Source organism: Haplochromis burtoni, unplaced genomic scaffold (assembly GCF_018398535.1).
Source record: "Haplochromis burtoni strain Fernald_Lab_line unplaced genomic scaffold, NCSU_Asbu1 Contig_180, whole genome shotgun sequence".
Lineage (NCBI taxonomy): Eukaryota > Metazoa > Chordata > Actinopteri > Cichliformes > Cichlidae > Haplochromis > Haplochromis burtoni.
Window position 1 is genome coordinate 976,593 of NW_024582541.1, and position 18,371 is coordinate 994,963.

At 40.6% G+C, this 18,371-nt stretch overlaps 3 protein-coding genes across 4 annotated transcripts in view; 1 reads left to right on the forward strand and 2 right to left on the reverse strand.

The window, feature by feature from the left end:
- The window catches only part of uts2r2 (urotensin-2 receptor 2), a 37,218-nt gene extending 27,692 nt beyond the window's left edge, over positions 1–9,526 (reverse strand). The window contains exons 1-6 of the mRNA XM_005934375.3: positions 9,332–9,526; positions 6,435–6,661; positions 4,590–4,665; positions 4,410–4,452; positions 1,327–1,391; positions 455–511 (exon numbers count right to left, since the gene is read on the reverse strand). Of these exons, the coding sequence (XP_005934437.1) occupies positions 455–511; positions 1,327–1,391; positions 4,410–4,452; positions 4,590–4,665; positions 6,435–6,661; positions 9,332–9,399 (536 nt within the window). The 5' untranslated portion in view covers positions 9,400–9,526. The remainder of the gene's footprint in view (positions 1–454; positions 512–1,326; positions 1,392–4,409; positions 4,453–4,589; positions 4,666–6,434; positions 6,662–9,331) is intronic.
- Positions 9,527–9,619: 93 nt separating this feature from the next.
- Positions 9,620–14,306, forward strand: hexdc (hexosaminidase (glycosyl hydrolase family 20, catalytic domain) containing). Of its 2 annotated transcripts, none has more exons than XM_005934386.3 (11): positions 9,620–9,883; positions 9,972–10,087; positions 10,281–10,368; positions 10,447–10,611; positions 10,690–10,873; positions 11,067–11,138; positions 11,515–11,713; positions 11,792–11,953; positions 12,047–12,154; positions 12,811–12,900; positions 13,943–14,306. In XM_005934386.3, the coding sequence occupies exons 1-11, from the start codon at positions 9,797–9,799 to the stop codon at positions 14,112–14,114; spliced, it is 1,443 nt and encodes a 480-aa protein (XP_005934448.1). In that variant the 5' UTR covers positions 9,620–9,796; the 3' UTR covers positions 14,115–14,306. The 2 variants fall into 2 exon arrangements, with proteins under 2 accessions (XP_005934448.1, XP_042081646.1); XM_042225712.1 differs by having other exon boundaries at positions 10,459–10,611; positions 13,943–14,193.
- On the reverse strand, positions 14,296–18,309 carry LOC102304300 (cytochrome b-245 chaperone 1 homolog). The gene is made up of 6 exons (XM_005934382.3): positions 17,875–18,309; positions 16,875–16,962; positions 16,710–16,751; positions 16,445–16,615; positions 16,197–16,341; positions 14,296–15,211 (listed from the first exon to the last, which is right to left on the reverse strand). Exons 2-6 carry the CDS (start codon positions 16,960–16,962, stop codon positions 15,055–15,057), a joined length of 603 nt encoding a protein of 200 aa, XP_005934444.1. The 5' UTR covers positions 17,875–18,309; the 3' UTR covers positions 14,296–15,054.
- Between the last annotated feature and the right edge of the window lie 62 nt (positions 18,310–18,371).

Sequence of the window (18,371 nt, forward strand, 5' to 3'; positions counted from 1 at the left end):
GATAAACAGACACAATATGACAGGTTGAAAGCTCTGACTTTATTTCTTCAAACAGAATGATTTATGACCGGGGTACACCGTCAGGCAGCGCTGCTCGAGCTTTTAAAAAATATCCCAAATAAAGCTCTGCAGGGCTCAACAAGCACTGATATTTACACAAACGCTCGAGCACTAAAACTGCTATTAGCAAAAGGTTTGTGACAATGTTCAGTCATTTTAGTTCTATGTTACTTTTTAATAATAGAAAGGTTGTATGTGCACATTGGGAACAACGAAACCTAAATATGTGTACATCTAAATGATGTAATAGTTGTATTTTATCGATGCAAATAAAACAGGACATGTATTAACAACTAACATTGCGTATGTAACCATTTTAAAAATTCAGGTGTTTCTTTTTGGTTTAAACTCTAAAAATATACAGAAAGACTTTTAATAACGGTTCCTTCATCACCTGTAAAGCTGGAAATCCTCTTGTGTGAATACATCCTTGAGCCGTTCCCCAAAATACCTGCAGTCACATCCCCACCGCACAACCACAGGCAGGTCCAGACACAGCCAATCAGAGACACAAACACAGAGAGGAGGACAGGGGGGGGGGGGAAACAGAGCAGAGGAGATGGGATCTGTTAGGAGAAATTAATATTTCACAGCACAGTGCACTATTATCCAGACAGGTATTCCCACCCAACCGTCCAAACGCAACAGATTCTGAACATCTGACTGTTTCGCATGAGGAAGTCCCCAGCGGAGGGGAGGCTAACCGGGTGGGAAGTGAGCTGGGAGTACCACCGTCACTGTTTCCTGATTAAAGTCAGCCAGATGGTCCCTGAGGATCTCGTGTCAGCCACCTGCGCTATGTGACTAGAGAGCGACGGAAGGAAACTGAGGCAGAAAACTGATTGTACCAGCGCTGATGAATGAGATTCGTGCGGGTCGCTGAACCTGGAGAGTTCAGCTCACAGAGTCCGTCATCATTAAGATTGATTGTCAACTCGATAGTACGACTAGATTTCTGCACATGATGTTGTAGGCGGTTCCTGCTGGGGAACAAACTGGAAAAACCTTGTAGACATAAGCACCGAGTGTCTAGGGCTGTAAAATGAAGCCAATGCAGAAGCGCCAAAATCTGCAGTTCGAAAACGGAGTCAGTCCCCATAAATCAGCACGTTAAAATGTTTTCAGCCTGGTATGTAACACAGTTTGGCCTCTATGGATAGTTTCCCCATTCATAAAAACGAACAGTCTATGTTTGTTTTGTTTTTTTACACAGTTTCTGTGTCGAGCTATAGAAGAACAAATAAAAAAACTGATGTACTTTCCCACCTGTATATGTTAACAAACTGTTTTCCCATCGACAAGGCTCCAGAGTGCAGGTCCAGTATGGAGGCCTGCAGGGTACAAACAAAAAAACTGGAATGTGTGCAAATAACAACAAAAAACAAGTCAGCTGAACAAATAATTCCAAAGTGTTGATGTGCACTGGTACAAGCATGACACAGTGACCGTTTCAAGGGTCAACACTGATCCCTCAGTGGCCTTTTTGGGGCGTTCTCCCTCTGCCCTTTACTTGTTATTGCTTATCAACTCCTCGGGGACACTGATCTGAAAATAAGTCATTTTCAAAGAAGTCTCTCTGTGGCTTCCCCTCGGTTCATGTGAGTGTCTTAACACTCCATAAACAGCTCCTTTATTGGCTGTGGACCAGGCCTGGGGGGAGCGGAAAGCATTACTGGAGAGTGCCCGGAACATCCAGGCAGTCCCAGTTGCATCTTCCACAGCAAAAGAGCCAAAGCTCTAGTTATTGCTCAAGCCTGCCCTCAAGTGCTGAGAGGGCCCATTACAGCAGTGGTGCTTTCTAGGTTCATACTGGAGTATTATTTCATTCACATCCAACAAAAACACAGATGTAATAACTACAGCACATACACATTCCTGTTGTTGAACAGGCTTACTAGAACTGCTGATAAAACTTCATCTTCACTAATTCCTAATAAATGTGCCACATACCAATTAGTTTTCTAAAAACTACAGTGCCCGGGTGTTTAACAAAACTGTTTAGACTTTCTCAAAAGAAGCCATTACATACCGAGTCATTTACATATCACACAGCCCATGACAGATTCAATTATTTTTTTATTTAAAGAAAAAACAAAAAAACAGCTGGATTTCCTTCTGTTCCCCTGTCAGCTTTTTCTTTTTTTTTTAAAGACGGATGGGTTATTCAAAAGCTCTGCTCACACTCCCAGATGGATGTAGACAAATGCATACATTAATCATCTGAACAGTGTGGGATCATTTTGACGTAGAATACAAAGTTGAAGGGAGATGGCTCATAGTCACCCTCAGTGCTCATTTACCTTGTTGTATTAAAGCTTACCCTCTGCAGATTGCTGCTTTGCAACAAAACCCACAATAAAGCAGTCAAACAAATACTGACTTTTAAGCTTTAAAGAATTGTTTTTGCCTTATAAACTGCATTTCCATCTATATTTGCACATGTGCCCAGTTCTCATTTTCCTGGCAAAAGAAAGAAAAATGTGTCTCTTAAAACAAATGTTTACATTTTTCTTGTTTCCGTTATTGTTCTCTATATTGTCCTCTGCTGTCCACTCTTCTTGTCATTGTTTGTTCTAATATGATGTCATCACTGTTTTTGTCCTTTTTGTCTGTAAATAGTGTATCTGTATGTTTTTACTAACTTGTGTGTAACACCAACCTGCCAGAGGGTCTGCAGATGGAAATTAAGGGTATAGGCTATAATCATTTGCATTTGTTAAAATGTTCATTAATATGCATTGTCCCTCTTTCTAAATAAGATAAGATAAGATAAGATAAGATAAGATAAGATAAGATAAGATAAGTTTCAACATGACAGTTTGAGAGGATCCCATCTTACTAGCTGGGTAAAGTTTCTGTCACTACTAATAAAAAAATGATTCTGTCATCTTCCTCTAATACTTCTGTATCTATAAAGAGACTGAAATGTCTATAAAATGAAACTTTACCACGATAGGATGAATTTCACAACACTGCACATGAATGCACTCTCATTACAAGTTATAGGACACATGTGTAAATATCAAACTGGCTATAAAAATATACCAGCCATGATACAAAAACTTTAATGCAACGTACAATCAACACTCAAGCTGAGTAAACAAGGTGGGAGTGGATGTTTTGGAGTGACGTCCATATTTCTCATGTTAGTTTTAATTTCAAAGGCTGTTTGTTAATATATTTCATGCTTTATTAGTATTGAAAACACGAACCACCCATTTAATCCTGTATAAATGCACTTGTTGAAAGCTTGCTGTCTCAGAGATAGCCGGGTTATCCCTGCTTCACTGTCATGTAGGGCTGCCACGATTAGTCGACTAGTCATGATTACGTCGACTATCAAAATCGTCAACGACTGATTTAATAGTCAATGCGTCGTTTGAAGCTTTGTAAGATCCCAAAAGACGCAGGAATAAGTAGTAGGATTTAAGAGTGTAATAACGGACTGAAACAGAAGATGGCAGCACTGCATGTACAAGGATGCCAGCTGCCGTTAAACCCCGAAGAAGAAGAAGCAGCTGTGTCCCAGAATTCATAGCGCGGCCCAGCTTAGTTTCCAACAATGGTGGCAGCTAGTTAGTTTTAATATTACTCTTATTATTCTTTCTGGGTCACAAAATAAACGTTTAACATATTTTCAGGCGAGAATGTAGCTGTGTAAACCTCAAATATCTGCTCAGTTTATCAAGACACCGCATATTTTCAAAAGCACTCCGACGTTTTCGGAGACGTCTGTTACCCACTAGCTCGATAGCTAGCCGGGGGCTAGGCTAACTAGAGCCGTGAGAACACCGGACTCCCGGCAAATCGTTTTCAAACCCACCGCTGTCTTTCGCTACTCAGGTTAAACATATATAAGTCACTTAGATAACTTAAAAATGTTATTGTTTGGCTTTTTTAGTATTTTATTTGTTCCTGAGTGAATCGGTTTGGCTGAGATCAATGTTATAGTTTTTACACCGCTGAATAAACGTCAAGCAGACAGCTGATTATCAGAAGTGTGAGATGCTCGAGAATATACTCCCGTGTCCTGTTATATTTTAGATAGCAAGAAGTTTATTAAACTTCACCGAACAATCTGCAAATTTCATTAAAATTTAATAAACTATCATCTTGTCTTTATTTTTAGTTAGCACATACCTTAAACACTTAAAGCTGTAAGCTAATGATAGTTATATAAGAGCAGATGCTGCTGGTGCATCAAGCTGTACGTTTTACGTCCAGTGGATGATGATCTGATTAGTCGACTAATCGCAAAAATAATCGTGACTAGTCGACTATCAAAATAATCATTTGTGGCAGCCCTACTGTCATGTTATTCCAACAGCATTATTTGGGGATATACTCACTCCTCCCTCTGACCCAGCCAGAGCCAGCCCCCTCTCAGCCAACCTGTGTGCCAGAGACAAAAGCACAGAGAATAATTCAGCTGCAACACAAAACACAGAAGATGATGAAGGAGAAAAGCACAAAGGTAGCAGGGAAGGGAGGGAAATGAGACACAGCGCTCTCAGAATGACATTGTTTACCTCCTGAGTGTCTGAGCCTCCTCCCTCGTCACCACTCCGTCTGTGACAGCACGGCCACACTTCTGAGGGGTGCATCCTGAGGAGAGGACGGCCAGGAGAGGTTTTCAAAAACAACAGGAGCATAAAAATAATTGTCAGTAGACAGGGAAAGTGGGTAATAATAAAAGCAGTACTGCCAAAACATGTCCAGTCTTACTTCCAGATTCTTGACTGGTATAATTTCTTGCTTAAAGCTTCTCACTTCATTATCTTTAGGCACTGGAGAGGCACAGTTTGAGCTGAGGGCAGCCCTCATGTTTTAGAGAGAACAAATACAGATGCAAGCCTCGATCAATTATCCATGACTTCTGGGAATGCAAATTATTAACAGTTCTTCAAAAGTCGCACATGATATGCTCAACTTCTGTTCTACAACACACCAGTACAGTACCACTTTAGTACACAACTGGACAGGACAGCAGGCTCTGTATCTCCCAGTTTGAGTGTATATCATTAAGACAGTAATATATATCACAAAGAAACCTGGACTATGACTGCTAAACCCTTAGTGATGGAACGGAGCACTGCCTAATGAGGTTAGATGGACTTTTGTCATTTTATTTAATATTGTTTGTTTAAAAAAAATGCAAATGTATAGAAAGTCTTTGAACTTATACTCTTGGAATAACAGACAGAATTATTTGCCGTCAAGATATTTGATTTGCTGAAATGCTTAGCAGCTAGATTGACTATTTTGCTAGAATAGATTAAACATTATCAGGCTCCTCCTCCTCATCCCTACGAAGAATAATCATTTTTTTAAAAACAATACTGAAACTAATAATAAAACCTAAACTAAAACTTAACACTAAACTAACACTTAAAATCATAAAAAATACTAGCAACTGCCAGTACTACCCCTCAAAACTTGACCTCTGACCTTGAGGTCGCTGAGATTCGAACTTGGTATCGATTTGAAGCTCTTCCGTCACCTCGTTCTCCAGCTATCCCCTTCACAAATTTAGGAGTCCTCTGCCTGCCCAATCAGCAGGGTTACAACAATAAATACTGAAGTGAAACTAGAAAATCCACTCTAGAAGCTAAACTGAATTAAAAAGAAAGTCAAAATAAAAACTAGAATAGGTCAGATTTCCACTGACATCATACAAAGAAAAACGTAAAAGAAAACAAAAAAAAACTTTCTAAAACGGAGCATTTCGAGTTTTCGCTTACAGGGATTACTTACACACATGTTGACAAAAGTTTTTAACTTCATCATATAACAGTAGATATATGCCAGAAAATAAAGAAAAAGCATAATAGATTCTTTTTTAATAGAGTGATCAGTGCTATACGTAATAAAAGAAATCACTTATTGCCACATTACTCACAATCCAAGCAGCAGCAGATTTCCAAAAAGTCTGCTACTCATTCCAAAACAGGGGGATGTTGACTCTTAGCTGTATTCTTTTTACCGTGATAAAGGCCTGAGCACAGATGCAGCGATACAAACCACAAACACACCGATGGACGCAATTAGCATATTTGGGTACAAGTACATAAATTTCGGGTTTCACCTTACGCACTGTAGCTTTGTAGAGCCTTGTAAAGAGATGTGCAAGAGATACTGTACTATGCTGCCATCTAGTGGAGGAAACTTTAAAATCAAACCATTTGACAAATTTAAAAAAAAGCAATTGTGAAAAACTAATAATAACAGTTCCAGTTTGATTTTAAAGCCAAAAATGTGCTGCTGGATTAAAATGTTATTCATTAACTAGACAGAGCCTCAACCCTGCCATGTTTAATCAGCACAGGAGTGTCAGCTGATTAGCTGACATTATGCAGTAAGAACAGGAGCCTTACCTGGGTAGCGTTTGTAGTTGTCATAGTCTTCAGAGCACTGGACGCTGTACACTCTGGGCTGAGGTGCGACCAGCTCCCCTTGGCTGACCAGAGTTTCTGTGACGTCACTGTCCAAAGAGGTCATGTACAGCCACGTTGCCGCCCCACATGCAGACAAAGCGACCAGCAGCAAGGCCACAAGCAAACGGGACCCCCGCCATGACGATCCCTGCCTCAGCGCATTACCTCTGACCAAGACAGAGAAAAGCTCCAGATAATTAGCTGAAGTTGAATTCTGAGAGAACTTCCATAACATGTTTAGATGAACTAAAGCCATTTCTCTCTCAGGTAACAGTTAGAGGAATGTACTGAGTAATTATTTGACTTCTAAAAAGATTCCCACATTTGTGTGTATGATAGGAAAATCCAAGATTGTATTGTTTCATACTTGTTTCCATTTCTAATGCACAGAAACTGCATAGCAAATTCAAAACAAATGACATTCTTCATTAAATGTCATGGCTAAAGAAATATTAGCTTGAAATAACAGTGAAATACATAATTATGTGGCTATAAATGAAAAACCGCCTTAAATTGGGGCGATCGTGGCTCAAGAGTTGGGAGTTCGCCGTGCAATCGGAAGGTTGCCGGTTTGAGCCCCGGCTCCGACAGTCTCAATCGTTGTGTCCTTGGGCAAGACACTTGACCCGTTGCCTACTTGTGGTGGTCAGAGGGCCCGGTGGCACCAGTGTCCGGCAGCCTCGCCTCTGTCAGTGCGCCCCAGGGCGCTGTGGCTACAATGTAGCTTGCCATCACCAGTGTGTGAATGTGTGTATGAATGGATGTGTAAAGCGCTTTGGGGTCCTTAGGGACGAAGTAAAGCGCTATACAAATACAGGCCATTTACCATTTAAATTGATGAACAAATAGTTGAAGTAGTGAAATCTATCAGTGGAAACTAAATAACACTAATAACATCAAAATTCTGGGATATTGATCTGGTCAGTTAATTAGTAAGTAAGTAAGTAAAATTTATTTATATAGCACATTTCACAGATAAAAATCACAAAGTGCTTTACAATAAGATCAGACATACAAGTTAAAATTAATTAAAAGCCCGTTTGTATAAAAATGTCTTCAGCTGCTTTTTAAAGGAGTCAGTAGAGTCTAGACAGCGTAAAGACAACGGCAGAGAGTTCCACAGCCTAGGTGCCAGTGCCTGAAAAGCCCGATCCCCACGTGTTTTAAATCTAGTACGTGGGACCACCAGTAGCCTCTGACCTGAAGACCTAAGTGCTCGGGATGAAGCATGAGGTTTCAGCAGGTCAGAGATATACTGGGGAGCTTCACCATGCAGAGCTCTAAAAGTTACAACTAAAATTTTAAAATGAACCCTAAAATTTACAGGCAACCAATGAAGAGAAGCCAAAACTGGAGTAATGTGTGACCTCTTGTTTGTACCAGTTAAAAGTCTTGCCGCTGCATTCTGTACAGACTGAAGGCGATCCAGAGCTGATTTGTTAAGACACGTAAAAAGACCGTTACAATAATCCAAACGAGAAGAGATAAAAGCATGAATAATCATCTCAAGTTCTGCCTTTGACACCAGTAGCCTGAGTTTAGAAATGTTTCTTAGATGCCCTGGTCCAGATGTGGAACGAGATCTCCCAGGTTACAATTCATCATGTCATTAGGACCATTTCAGGCATGCATACAAGCGCACGGGGGGCCACACAAACTAATTAGTTACAACTGGTTCATTAGAGGAACCACAGGTTTTACAGGTAGAGGCCACTGACATTTTTCCTCATCTTATCTTTTCTGGCTTTTTTTTTTTTTTTTTTTTTTACTAGTTTTGCATTCCACACAGCTTCAAGAGCATGAAGGAAATTGCATGGAGACAGGTAGGAACTCTAGACAGAGCCATAGAAGGTCCTTAACCCACAGATGAGAGCAGGTTCCCCCAGAGCCCATGAAAGACTCTGGTGAAGCCGTGGAAAACATTACGCTGCCTGTAACGTTTTTCAGAATGACCGGTGGGTCAGTGACAGTCTGAGGAGGAAAATCCATGGAGGGATTTAGGTCTATTGATCTAAATCCAGTAGAACACCTCTGGGACGTTATCTTCGGTCCAAACCTTGCTGCCAGTTCACACCTCAGATTGTGCAGGAGCTCAGCGATGCCCTGGTCCAGATGTGGAATGAGATCTCCCAGGTTACAATTCATCATGTCATTAGGACCATTTCAGGCATGCATACAAGCGCACGGGGGGCCACACAAACTACTGAGTACTATTTTGTGTTCCTGCAATGAAATTTTGTCAAAGTGAACTAGCCTGCTGCGTTTTTTCCCCACTTAGATTTTTGGGGGTTTCTTTGATCTCTGTAGGTTGATCATTTTCATTTCTATCAAACAGCTGGCATCCTTTCACTCCTAACAAATTACCCAGTCCATATCAGTGTTATGACATGATTTTTCCCCCCCAGTGAGTTGTGATGTATTTTCAAAGTGTTCCTTAATTTATTTTTAAGCAGCATATATGCAGTGTACATATACATATAATACATGCTTAATGACGAAGTTTTTAGTTGGGGCTGGATCATTGTTGAACCGGGCATTAATACTCAGTCAATATATGTCACTGCATAATTATGTGAAATGCAAATATTATGTGCATATTATTGATTCACTTATGAGAAAACTGTGTACAGGAAAGCACAACTTATAAGTATTTGGTTCACCTGAACACTCTATACCTGTGTTATTTTAACATTAGCTTAGCATTTAGCCAGCTGACGTTTCATCGCGGTCAAACACGGTGACAGCACCTGACTGGCACACATTCCCCTTTCACACCGTACAGCTGTGCACAGGTGAGCACATTAGCACGTTTTTTTGTTTGTTTTTTTTAAGCTCACCTTTTAATTTTCTTCTCTATCTCGGCTGCATTCGCACCCTTCGCGTTTCTTTGCCGTACTGGAGCCATTCCACCTTAAAACATCTACTACGTAGCATTTAGAAACGCATACAATCACACACGGCCGCAGTCTCTTGCCTTCTTCCACTAAACCATACCGCTCACCCCGCCAACAGCTTGTACAAGCTCCCGAAACTCTCTACTTCCTGCTTGCCCCGTATAATCCAATCCTATTGGCTCCGGGGAAGGGAAAGCCTTTTTTCTATTGGACCACGTTCGGGTCTCTTTGAGTTGCACTTACAGAGCATAGCTGCGAAAACAACATAGCTAGGCTACAGTGTAGGTAGCTCGGCTGTTATCATCATTTTGATAGTAAACAGTAAGAGAACGGGCTTACGCCACAATATTAACATTTCATCTGTGATTAAAGTGTACAAGTGAGTGGGGCTCTGTGTATGCATGCAGAATGAGCTGTCCACCTTGGCCTAAAGGGAAGAAAGTGGTGCACCTGGACTTAAAAGGTGCTCCTCCACGAGTTGAATACCTGCACAGGGTAAGCTTCCACTCGGGTCTTGCTGCAACATGAACAGTATTTACAGCTCTGTCACTTTTTAGTTCCCCATGTGTGCTAACATCCTCAGCTGATCGAGCTCTTCTCTGAACTGGGAGTGGATGGCCTGCTGGTGGAGTATGAGGATGTGTTTCCTTATGATGGGGAGCTGAAGCTGCTCCAGGCAACAGCACAACCTGCTTACAGGTGCAGTTTGGGGATCTAGTGCTTCTTAAATAGTTTTTACTGTGTGTGGATTTTTAATCTCTTTTCACAATAAAAGATCCTCTAATAAAATCATAACCCTCCCTGTGTTTGATAGAGATATTTTAAGTGCAGACTTGCTGTAGAAATGCTTTGGTTTATCAGACTGTCTGATTTTTGCGTGCTGTACTTTCAGCCGAGATGAGGTGCTGTCTATGCAGGAATTCGCCAGATCCAAGGGGATGGAGGTGATCCCACTCGTGCAGACATTTGGTCACATGGAGGTGAGGTGTGTCGCATGTGGCTCAATTTTAAGATGGGAGTTCTGTGTCGCCCCTGCGCTCATCTCATCTCTGTCATAGTTTGTGTTAAAGCACCGATCCATGTGGCACCTAAGAGAGGTGGCACACTGCGTGGGAACCCTGAACCCCCACAGAGAGGAGGGGGTGAAGGTGGTGATGGAGATGCTGAGGCAGGTAGTGGAGTTGCATCCGGGGCTCAGCACGCTCCACATTGGAGCAGATGAGGTGAGGGGTCAGTCTTCAGGGGGGAACCAGTTGTTTATGTATAACTGAATCTCTTACATTCGTCTTCGCGTCCTCAAGGTGTACATGCTGGGTGAGGGCGAGGAGTCCAAGTTGTGGCTGGCTTCACCTGGGCGTACAGTGGAGCAACTGTTCTTAAGTCATGTGACCAAGGTGGCCAGGGCTGTCAAGGAGGCGTGGCCTCATATGACCATCATAATGTGGGATGATATGATGAGAGGCATGAGCCTGGACACACTGAAAGGTGAGGTGATATTCAGGGTAGTTTGAAGTTCTTGTACGTGTACGGGTCTAAATACTGTCTAAAACCACTTTGCAATAAAGTTGGTACAAAAAAACATTTCAGACTCTTGTGCTAAAACTGTACAGTATAAATGATTTGTATTTATTTATGATAAAACATTCTTAATTACTGTTTTTTTTAATCCATATGGAAGCCAGTGGTTTAGTGGGACTCGTCCAGCCTATGTTGTGGGACTACACCCCAAACCTGGATGTGTCCCAAACTGGTAGGTAAAGTACACAGATGTACATTATCAAACAGTGCACTGCAAAACTATTGACTTCAGGCTAATAATTCACCTTCTGTAAGTTTTCTTTTTGCTAGTACAGAATGTTTTCAAATGCAGAAGCTTTAAGAACTTGATATCAATGAGGGGTAAAAATGAACAGAGTAAATACAACCAAAAATATGTGACCTAATGATGATTCAACATGTTATCTTAAATTGACTGAGCTTGTTTTACTAATTTAAGTTGAAATTCTGAATGGCCATTTTTACATTTTAAAGACTTGGGAAAAATTCAACCTATATATCCGCTTTATTCATTAAGTTACATTTGTAAGTAGAATAAACACTGAATATTCTCAAACTATGTTCTTCAGTGTCTCTGCTGGAGAAGTACTGTAGTGCCGGAATGGCAGATCTTTGGGCAGCCAGCTCCTTTAAAGGCTCCACCAGTGTTTACACCTGTGTGACCAGCACGCAGAGACACCTGGATAATCACCTGCAGTGGCTGAAGGTGGCTGCTTCTTTGTCTCCTGCTGTAAATATAAAGGGTATTGCCATCACAGGCTGGCAAAGGTAAGAAGCAGAAGACGTTCTCCACGGAGTAAAAGGAAAATAAGATGTTTATGTGGGCCATCATTTACCCTTCATCAGGTATGACCATCTGTCAGTGCTGTGTGAGCTGATCCCAGTGGCTATTCCATCACTAGCAGTCTGTCTCCAGACTCTCCTTCACGGACAGTTCAGTGCTGAGGCCCAGAGCAAAGTAACCGGGAAGCTGGGGATCTCATCAGTGGAGGTGGAGACCATGGGAATGTGAGATTTAACACCGTTGTAATAAACAACACCATCACTGTATCTATGTATGCATCTCCAAGCTAACAGGATTTTATTCCCCACGGTCCTCAGGACATGTGTAGCTGACACAGTGTTCCCAGGAAGGAGGCTGGCTGAGTTAATCGTGGAGCTCAATGCACTCCTCAATTCAGAAGATATAAGATTTTTTGAAAACAGCATGTAAGTTATGGGAAATGATCATAACATTTCATTTTAAATGGAATTGAATGCCAATTCAGCCTCACGTCTGTAGGCTAGCATCTATGATTTGTGCACAGTGTACCACTTTATTAAGGATATTTGTGTGCTGCGAACATGAACTAAAATTTAGTCAGTCATGTCGTTATTGAACAACAGTTTCAGTGAGATGTGGGAATGGATTAAGTCTTTAGATAGATTTTAAAACATTCTAAAAATGTTATTAAAAATATTTATATGTGTTGCTACTTTGGCAATTACTACAAGACAGCCAGATATGTTAGGTATAGTGTTTGGTATAGTGCACGGGCTACCTGTTAGCAGTGATGTAAGCTATGCTGCTAAGTTTATAAAATGAAGTCTAAATATGAAGCCATCGTAAAACAAATTTCATTTTTACATTTTAGGTTTTGGACAATTAGCTTTAAAGGTTATACTACAATTTTTTCATTCTTCGTTTGATCTTTTTTTTATTTAACTTTAGTTAGAGCCCGCTTTTAGCTAACAAGCTAACATTAGCGCTATGTATAATTTAGAAATGTGAAGCTAACAGGTGCCAAATAAATTTTTATTAGAGATTTGTCGAGAGTTATTTTTTTCCAGTGTAGAGATTTAACTGTATGCTTGTGTTTCTGCAGGTTTGTGAGAGGATGGTTTAGCCCATACCAGCGGCAGAGGAAAACTGTTACCCCGCTAATCACCATGCAGATTCACAACCAAGCATCCCTGTGAGCACACCTTCCTTATGTTTTACCAAAATGTGGAAAATTAAAAATACACAGAATATGCAGTCATAGTAAAAAGAAAGTACAGCATGTACAGGATATATTTAAAAATCCTTAAAATTAGGCAACTAGAACCTCAATTAAACTATATGATATATGTGTCATGATATTTAACAAAAGCTAAGCCAAAATGAAGAAGCGGTGTGACCCTGTTTGGCCAACAAGCACTTTGTAATCCTACATGTATGCTGAGGTCAGAGCCAAGAGCGATTTTTCGTAGACTCTGTGCAGCTAATGGGATCGCTCCAATGAGAAGAATTCAGGTTTAGGGCACTTCACAATAGCTTCACTTTTCAGACCCAGAAGTTTGGAGCACCTTTTATGCTGTCAATAAACCATAGAGGGATCATGTCTGACATGATTTCGTGTGACAGTGGTAGCAACACACCTTTCTAGGTAACTAGTTACCAGAGCCAGTCTACAGAGAATGTCTTTATTTCCTGAAATTCTCAAAGGGATGCTCAGAAGATATGAAGTGACGCAATTCTAATGTCCTTATGATGCTCTTTTACCCGTAAAATCTAACAGGACTGGCTTAATGGCACCAGTTTCCTGATAATAAATGCAACAGATGTTGGGAAAAACATGTACAAAAAGGAGCTTGCTGTGGTGCCAGATAGGCTTGAAGTCTTTAATGCAAGAACGAATATGTTTTACAGCAGTTACAGCTCTGTGAGAAAAACCTAGAGATGAAACTACATCTGCTTTACTGATATCTTCTTCAGAAATCACAAAGGAAACAGACAGAAAATTTGTTTTACCTCTACAAGTTACTTGTTTTCGGGCTATAGTTAAAAAGGGCCCCTGTAAGTAAGTGCTGCCATGAAACTCATATTTTGTGGTTCCATTTATATGTGCTAAGCATGTGCAGAATAGAACAGTTATTTAAATCATTTTAGCACTTAGCTCAGCCTGTGAGCTAGCATCGTGATAAGTCTTAACCTTAGTCTGTATGGCTTTAAACTCTCTTCCGGTCACGTTGCAGGTATTTGGCTACATTACAGCAGAAGGTGGAGGCAGTGAGAGAGGAGATGGCCAGTCTCTACCCAGATTCAACAGTCCAGGAGTGGATAGAGGAACACGTCAGCCCTGTAACAGCTCCTCTTCAGAGGATAACAGAGGATGTTGCAGCCTGTTTGAAGGAGATGGTGCCATAGGATCACTTTTCGGTCTTTGACATTGCTGATTAATTCACAGAAAGCCTTCCTAATTTCTGCCACACACTGGCACTAAAGTTCAAAGGAGTGATTTTATATAGGGTTCTACGCTTATGTGAGAGTAAACTGCTATATGTAAATGGAGCTACATGTAACAATGGCAATAAAAATCAAACCCTAGTTTAAAAAAAACAAAGTGTTTATTCCCTTAAAGCAGCACACATTTGAACTTGGAATGAGACAAAGTTTGACAAAAGCACAAAAGTCTTTTCCTGAGATACAGTCTTTGGTTCACTTAAAAAAACAACAACAACAACAGGTAAAGGTTACAAGATAGACAAGCATGACGTCAAAGCATTTGACACATAATTCACTCTTGACTAAGCTCAGAAGATCCTTCATGCTCAATTACAGTTTACACATGCATTCATCTGGATTGTCTACTGGGTTCAAATAAACACGCAAAAAGACAATTATGAGCGGGGTGGTCCAGAAAACTGTGGGAAAAGCACTTTCCTGAGGCTCACATACACAAGCACTCAAATTCAGTAGGAAGGCACGGGAAATCTGTAATCTGGAGTGTGCTCTCAAACAGTAATTAGCTCAAAGATGATGAAATAATACTCGCTTAAAGAAGACTCCACTTAGAATGTAACAAAAGGGAAATAAAAAGGTCTGTTCCAAGATTTCTTAAATTGTGAACATTTGCAGGACAACATATAACTGAATGGTTGTATTACCAGTAAAAATACAAACAAGGAAGACTGTAAGTAGAAACTAAGGGTTATTTTCCCTGCTGTTCCACATGCATGCACATGCTTAGAGTTTGCTATATATTAAGGGCCTTGCACAAACCTCACCCTCTGTAATGCCTCTGCATTGCTGCAATGCCCCTAATTAAATCTCCCTTACATTAGAGTAACACTACACTTCAGACAGATCACAGCTTGTCTGCTTCATCTGAGTCGGTGTTATTGTCTAGAGAATCTTCATCCTCTGCGTCCCCGTACTCAGCCTCATACTCCTGCTGCCGACGTTTCTGCAGTTCCTCCAGTGCCAGGAAGCGCTTGAGCAGAGCAGCCACTGCCTCCACATCACTGAGGAGTAACCGGAGTGCAGAAAACAGATCCAAATAAATCCAAATATTAATACAGTGTATTCATGAATAAATGTTCATCTCAAATCGTGGTAATCAAAGTGCTGTGGTACTTTTTGTGCAGGGTATTATTAGCCATCACGTCTCGATAGCTAATTAGCATGCAACAATAATTCCTGTTAGCAATCTTAAAGTGAACACCAGAAAGCAAACAGTGTGTCTTTTCTGTCCTGTCTCCCACACCTCACCACCAACCGGACGTGGCAGATGGCTGACCCTGGTTCTGCTGCAGGTTTCTTTCTGTTAAAAAGGAGTTTTTCCTTCCCACTGTCGTCAAGTGCCTGCTCATAGGGGGTCATATGATTGTCGGGGTTTTCTCTGTCATTATAGGGTCTTTACTTTAAAATATAAAGCGCCTTGAGGCAACCATTGTTGTGATTTGGCGCTGTAGAGATATAATTGATTTGAACTGATTTGAACTGATTTGAACTGATTTGAACTGATTTAAACGGTGAAGACAGGCGACTCATTTAATGTTTATATAACACTTGGCACACACATCTACTTGGTGGTTTCTTAGCTAAAATAATTAAAATCTAACAGAACTGTTTTGGAGTCAATTCTGTGTTCTTTGGTTTTTGTTTGAACTGTGTAAGAGAGCTATTGATTGATTTATTGATGAGGGCAGGCTGAATAACAAACATCTATCTGTAGAAGTCAGCACAGTTTAACAGCAACATAAATTCTAGCCTCTAGATTGGCCACAAAATAAATCAATGCAGGAAGGATCTCTTATACAGTCGTTGTGTTTTAGCTGCGAGCCCTCTAATAAACTGGTAGCTAAACATGTATTAACTGCAAGTTTTAATTTTATGGGGTTAATATACTGAAAAACTAAACATCAAACCTCTATTTTATCTTTCATCTAGCAACAACTTCATACTAAATCAGATCCTGTGCTGAACTGTCAACTGCCGGTGACCTACCTGCGTCCCCCGAGCGTGGCACTCTGAGTGAGGGGGTAGGAGAAGCCTGCAGCCAGCTTCAGCATCAGCAGATAACCTGTTCCCAAATAACGCACCCTTTCCTCCTGTACGCAGATATCGCACAGCTGGTCCAGATCCAGCACAACTGGGAGATGGAGAGAAAAAACACAATGGTAAGATCCATTACTGTGGCCTCTCAGCTCACTAATGGAGCTGTAGTGACCAGCCCCCTCTGTGGTTTTACTCACCTTTTTCTTGGCCCTTCCTCCACAGAGTCAGGACTAAAGTGTATAAACTGAAAGTCTTAAGCTCAATCAGGTTCTTGGTTTTATCAAACACAACCTCCTCCCATTCCTCCATGTTCTGCATGGCCACAAACAGACAGCCGGCCACGTAGAAGAGCTTCCACGGGATGCTGTCTGCGGGATCGACGCAACACAAGGAAAGAAAAGAAAGCTGTACTCAAGTGTTGGAAGTTAAGATGACATATCATATAAATTTTAGCTTGCATACCTGAGCTGTAATATGCAGCTGTTAAGCCAACAGATGCTATACCTGCAGTGAAAATAAGAGGCTTATGGTTTTGGAGCAGTTCAAGGGAATATTCCATCACTGAAGTGTGAGAGCGCATGTCATATTTGAGTATGGGAACAACATTTGCACAAAAAACAAACTTACCAACAAGAAGAGACCACGAACGGATCCCCGGGGATCTCTTTAGGTGGAGCAGGGTGGAGCTCTGGTCTTCTACTGTCATGTATCCCATCTAAACAAAGACAAGAACCCAGCAGTTTAGAAACACTAAAACCTTTGATTTCTTACAGTGGGAAAAGTGCAAAAACTTGCAAAACCTGCTTTACTCCATAATTTCACAGACCTTTCCTTTAAAGGAAGGGACTGTTTTAAGTGAACTCAATTTAAAGAGCCACTGTAAAACATTCACGTCTGTGTTCATTTTCAAATTGCCATTATAATAAATCTGATAGGGCCAGAGCTCAGTGAAATGTAAACAACTAGTGAATCACCCTATGTATTTTCTGCACTTTTTTTCAGTTTCAGCTTTTATATTTCGTATCTTTAAGTTAAAATTAATCAAATCAAAACCCCAAAAGGAGCTATACCAGACCCGTGCTCTGCTTCAATACAATGCCCAGACAGCAAAGTAACAGCTGTTCAATAGGGACCAAGTCTTCACTTTTTTACCCCAGAGCCTCCCTTGCAAATCAGACAAGCTTGGATTACCTCAAAATAAACCAAGATGGTTTCTCAAAAATAATCCAGACAAGTTGCTGTAAGCAGTGGATCTTTTGTTTGTTTGTTTGTTTGTTTGTTTTCTAACTGAAGAAATATCAAAGATGAAATGTGTTTCATGGTCACACATTGATGTTTTAACATGTTTCAGTCCTCTGAGTGGCATAGACCTACCTGCTGCTGTACTGCTGTACAGGGGTGATGGCAAAATAAAACTCAAACTGTTCTCGTGGCTTGATCTACATTTTTGTTCCATATATGTTTCTGATCAGACATACGGGGTTTTTTTTAACTGGATCTGAAAACACGAGACAAGAAAGATGCCCCTGCTGCTGCTGCTGCTGACCACGATCACTCAGCGTGACGTATACCAACAATCTCTGCAGAACAGGTAAAGACACAGTAATATGAAATCTGTATTGCTTACCTTAAAATCGCCTTTTTTTTCTTATAAAAGTTTGCCTTGTAGATTTAGGAAAGAAGAATGCGTACAAGGGAACGCAACCGCTGAAATTATAAGGAAGTTCTATTCATATTATTGCAACAAAACAGTCCCATAGGGGAAACACTTCCTTCCAGGAACAGGGCGAGCTTTACTTCATCACGCCTTCAAAATAAAAGCTTAAGAAAGAAAAAAGTAAGTAAGAAAGAAAGAAAGGAAGGTTTTTTTTACTTTAAATTTTACATTTAAACATTACATTTGCCTGCATACGCCTACCATAAGCAAGCAAGTAGTATATATGATTGTGAACTTAAATGTTTCAAACATAGTAACAATTTGAAAAGGCGTTCATAACTCGATAATAACCACACAGGTTTTCTTTTCAGAAATACCTAAACTGAGTTTTTATCAAAGCTGTTTCTATCACATTTGAATTTAGTGTGAAGTGAGGTAAGAAGACGTCTTTCTACACACGAGCTTCC

What these genes read in the sequence shown, in the direction of transcription:
- hexdc (XM_005934386.3), top strand. Translation starts at nt 9,797, where the DNA reads ATGAGCTGTCCACCTTGGCCTAAAGGGAAGAAAGTGGTGCACCTGGAC. An exon ending in CCTGGATGTGTCCCAAACTG is followed by an intron (nt 11,139 to 11,514) that starts GTAGGTAAAGTA and finishes TATGTTCTTCAG; the next exon opens with TGTCTCTGCTGGAGAAGTAC. An exon ending in GAGGTGGAGACCATGGGAAT is followed by an intron (nt 11,954 to 12,046) that starts GTGAGATTTAAC and finishes CACGGTCCTCAG; the next exon opens with GACATGTGTAGCTGACACAG.
- LOC102304300 (XM_005934382.3), bottom strand. Translation starts at nt 16,962, where the DNA reads ATGGGATACATGACAGTAGAAGACCAGAGCTCCACCCTGCTCCACCTA. An exon ending in TTCGTGGTCTCTTCTTGTTG is followed by an intron (nt 16,752 to 16,874) that starts GTAAGTTTGTTT and finishes TTTTCACTGCAG; the next exon opens with GTATAGCATCTGTTGGCTTA. An exon ending in GAGGAAGGGCCAAGAAAAAG is followed by an intron (nt 16,342 to 16,444) that starts GTGAGTAAAACC and finishes TCCATCTCCCAG; the next exon opens with TTGTGCTGGATCTGGACCAG.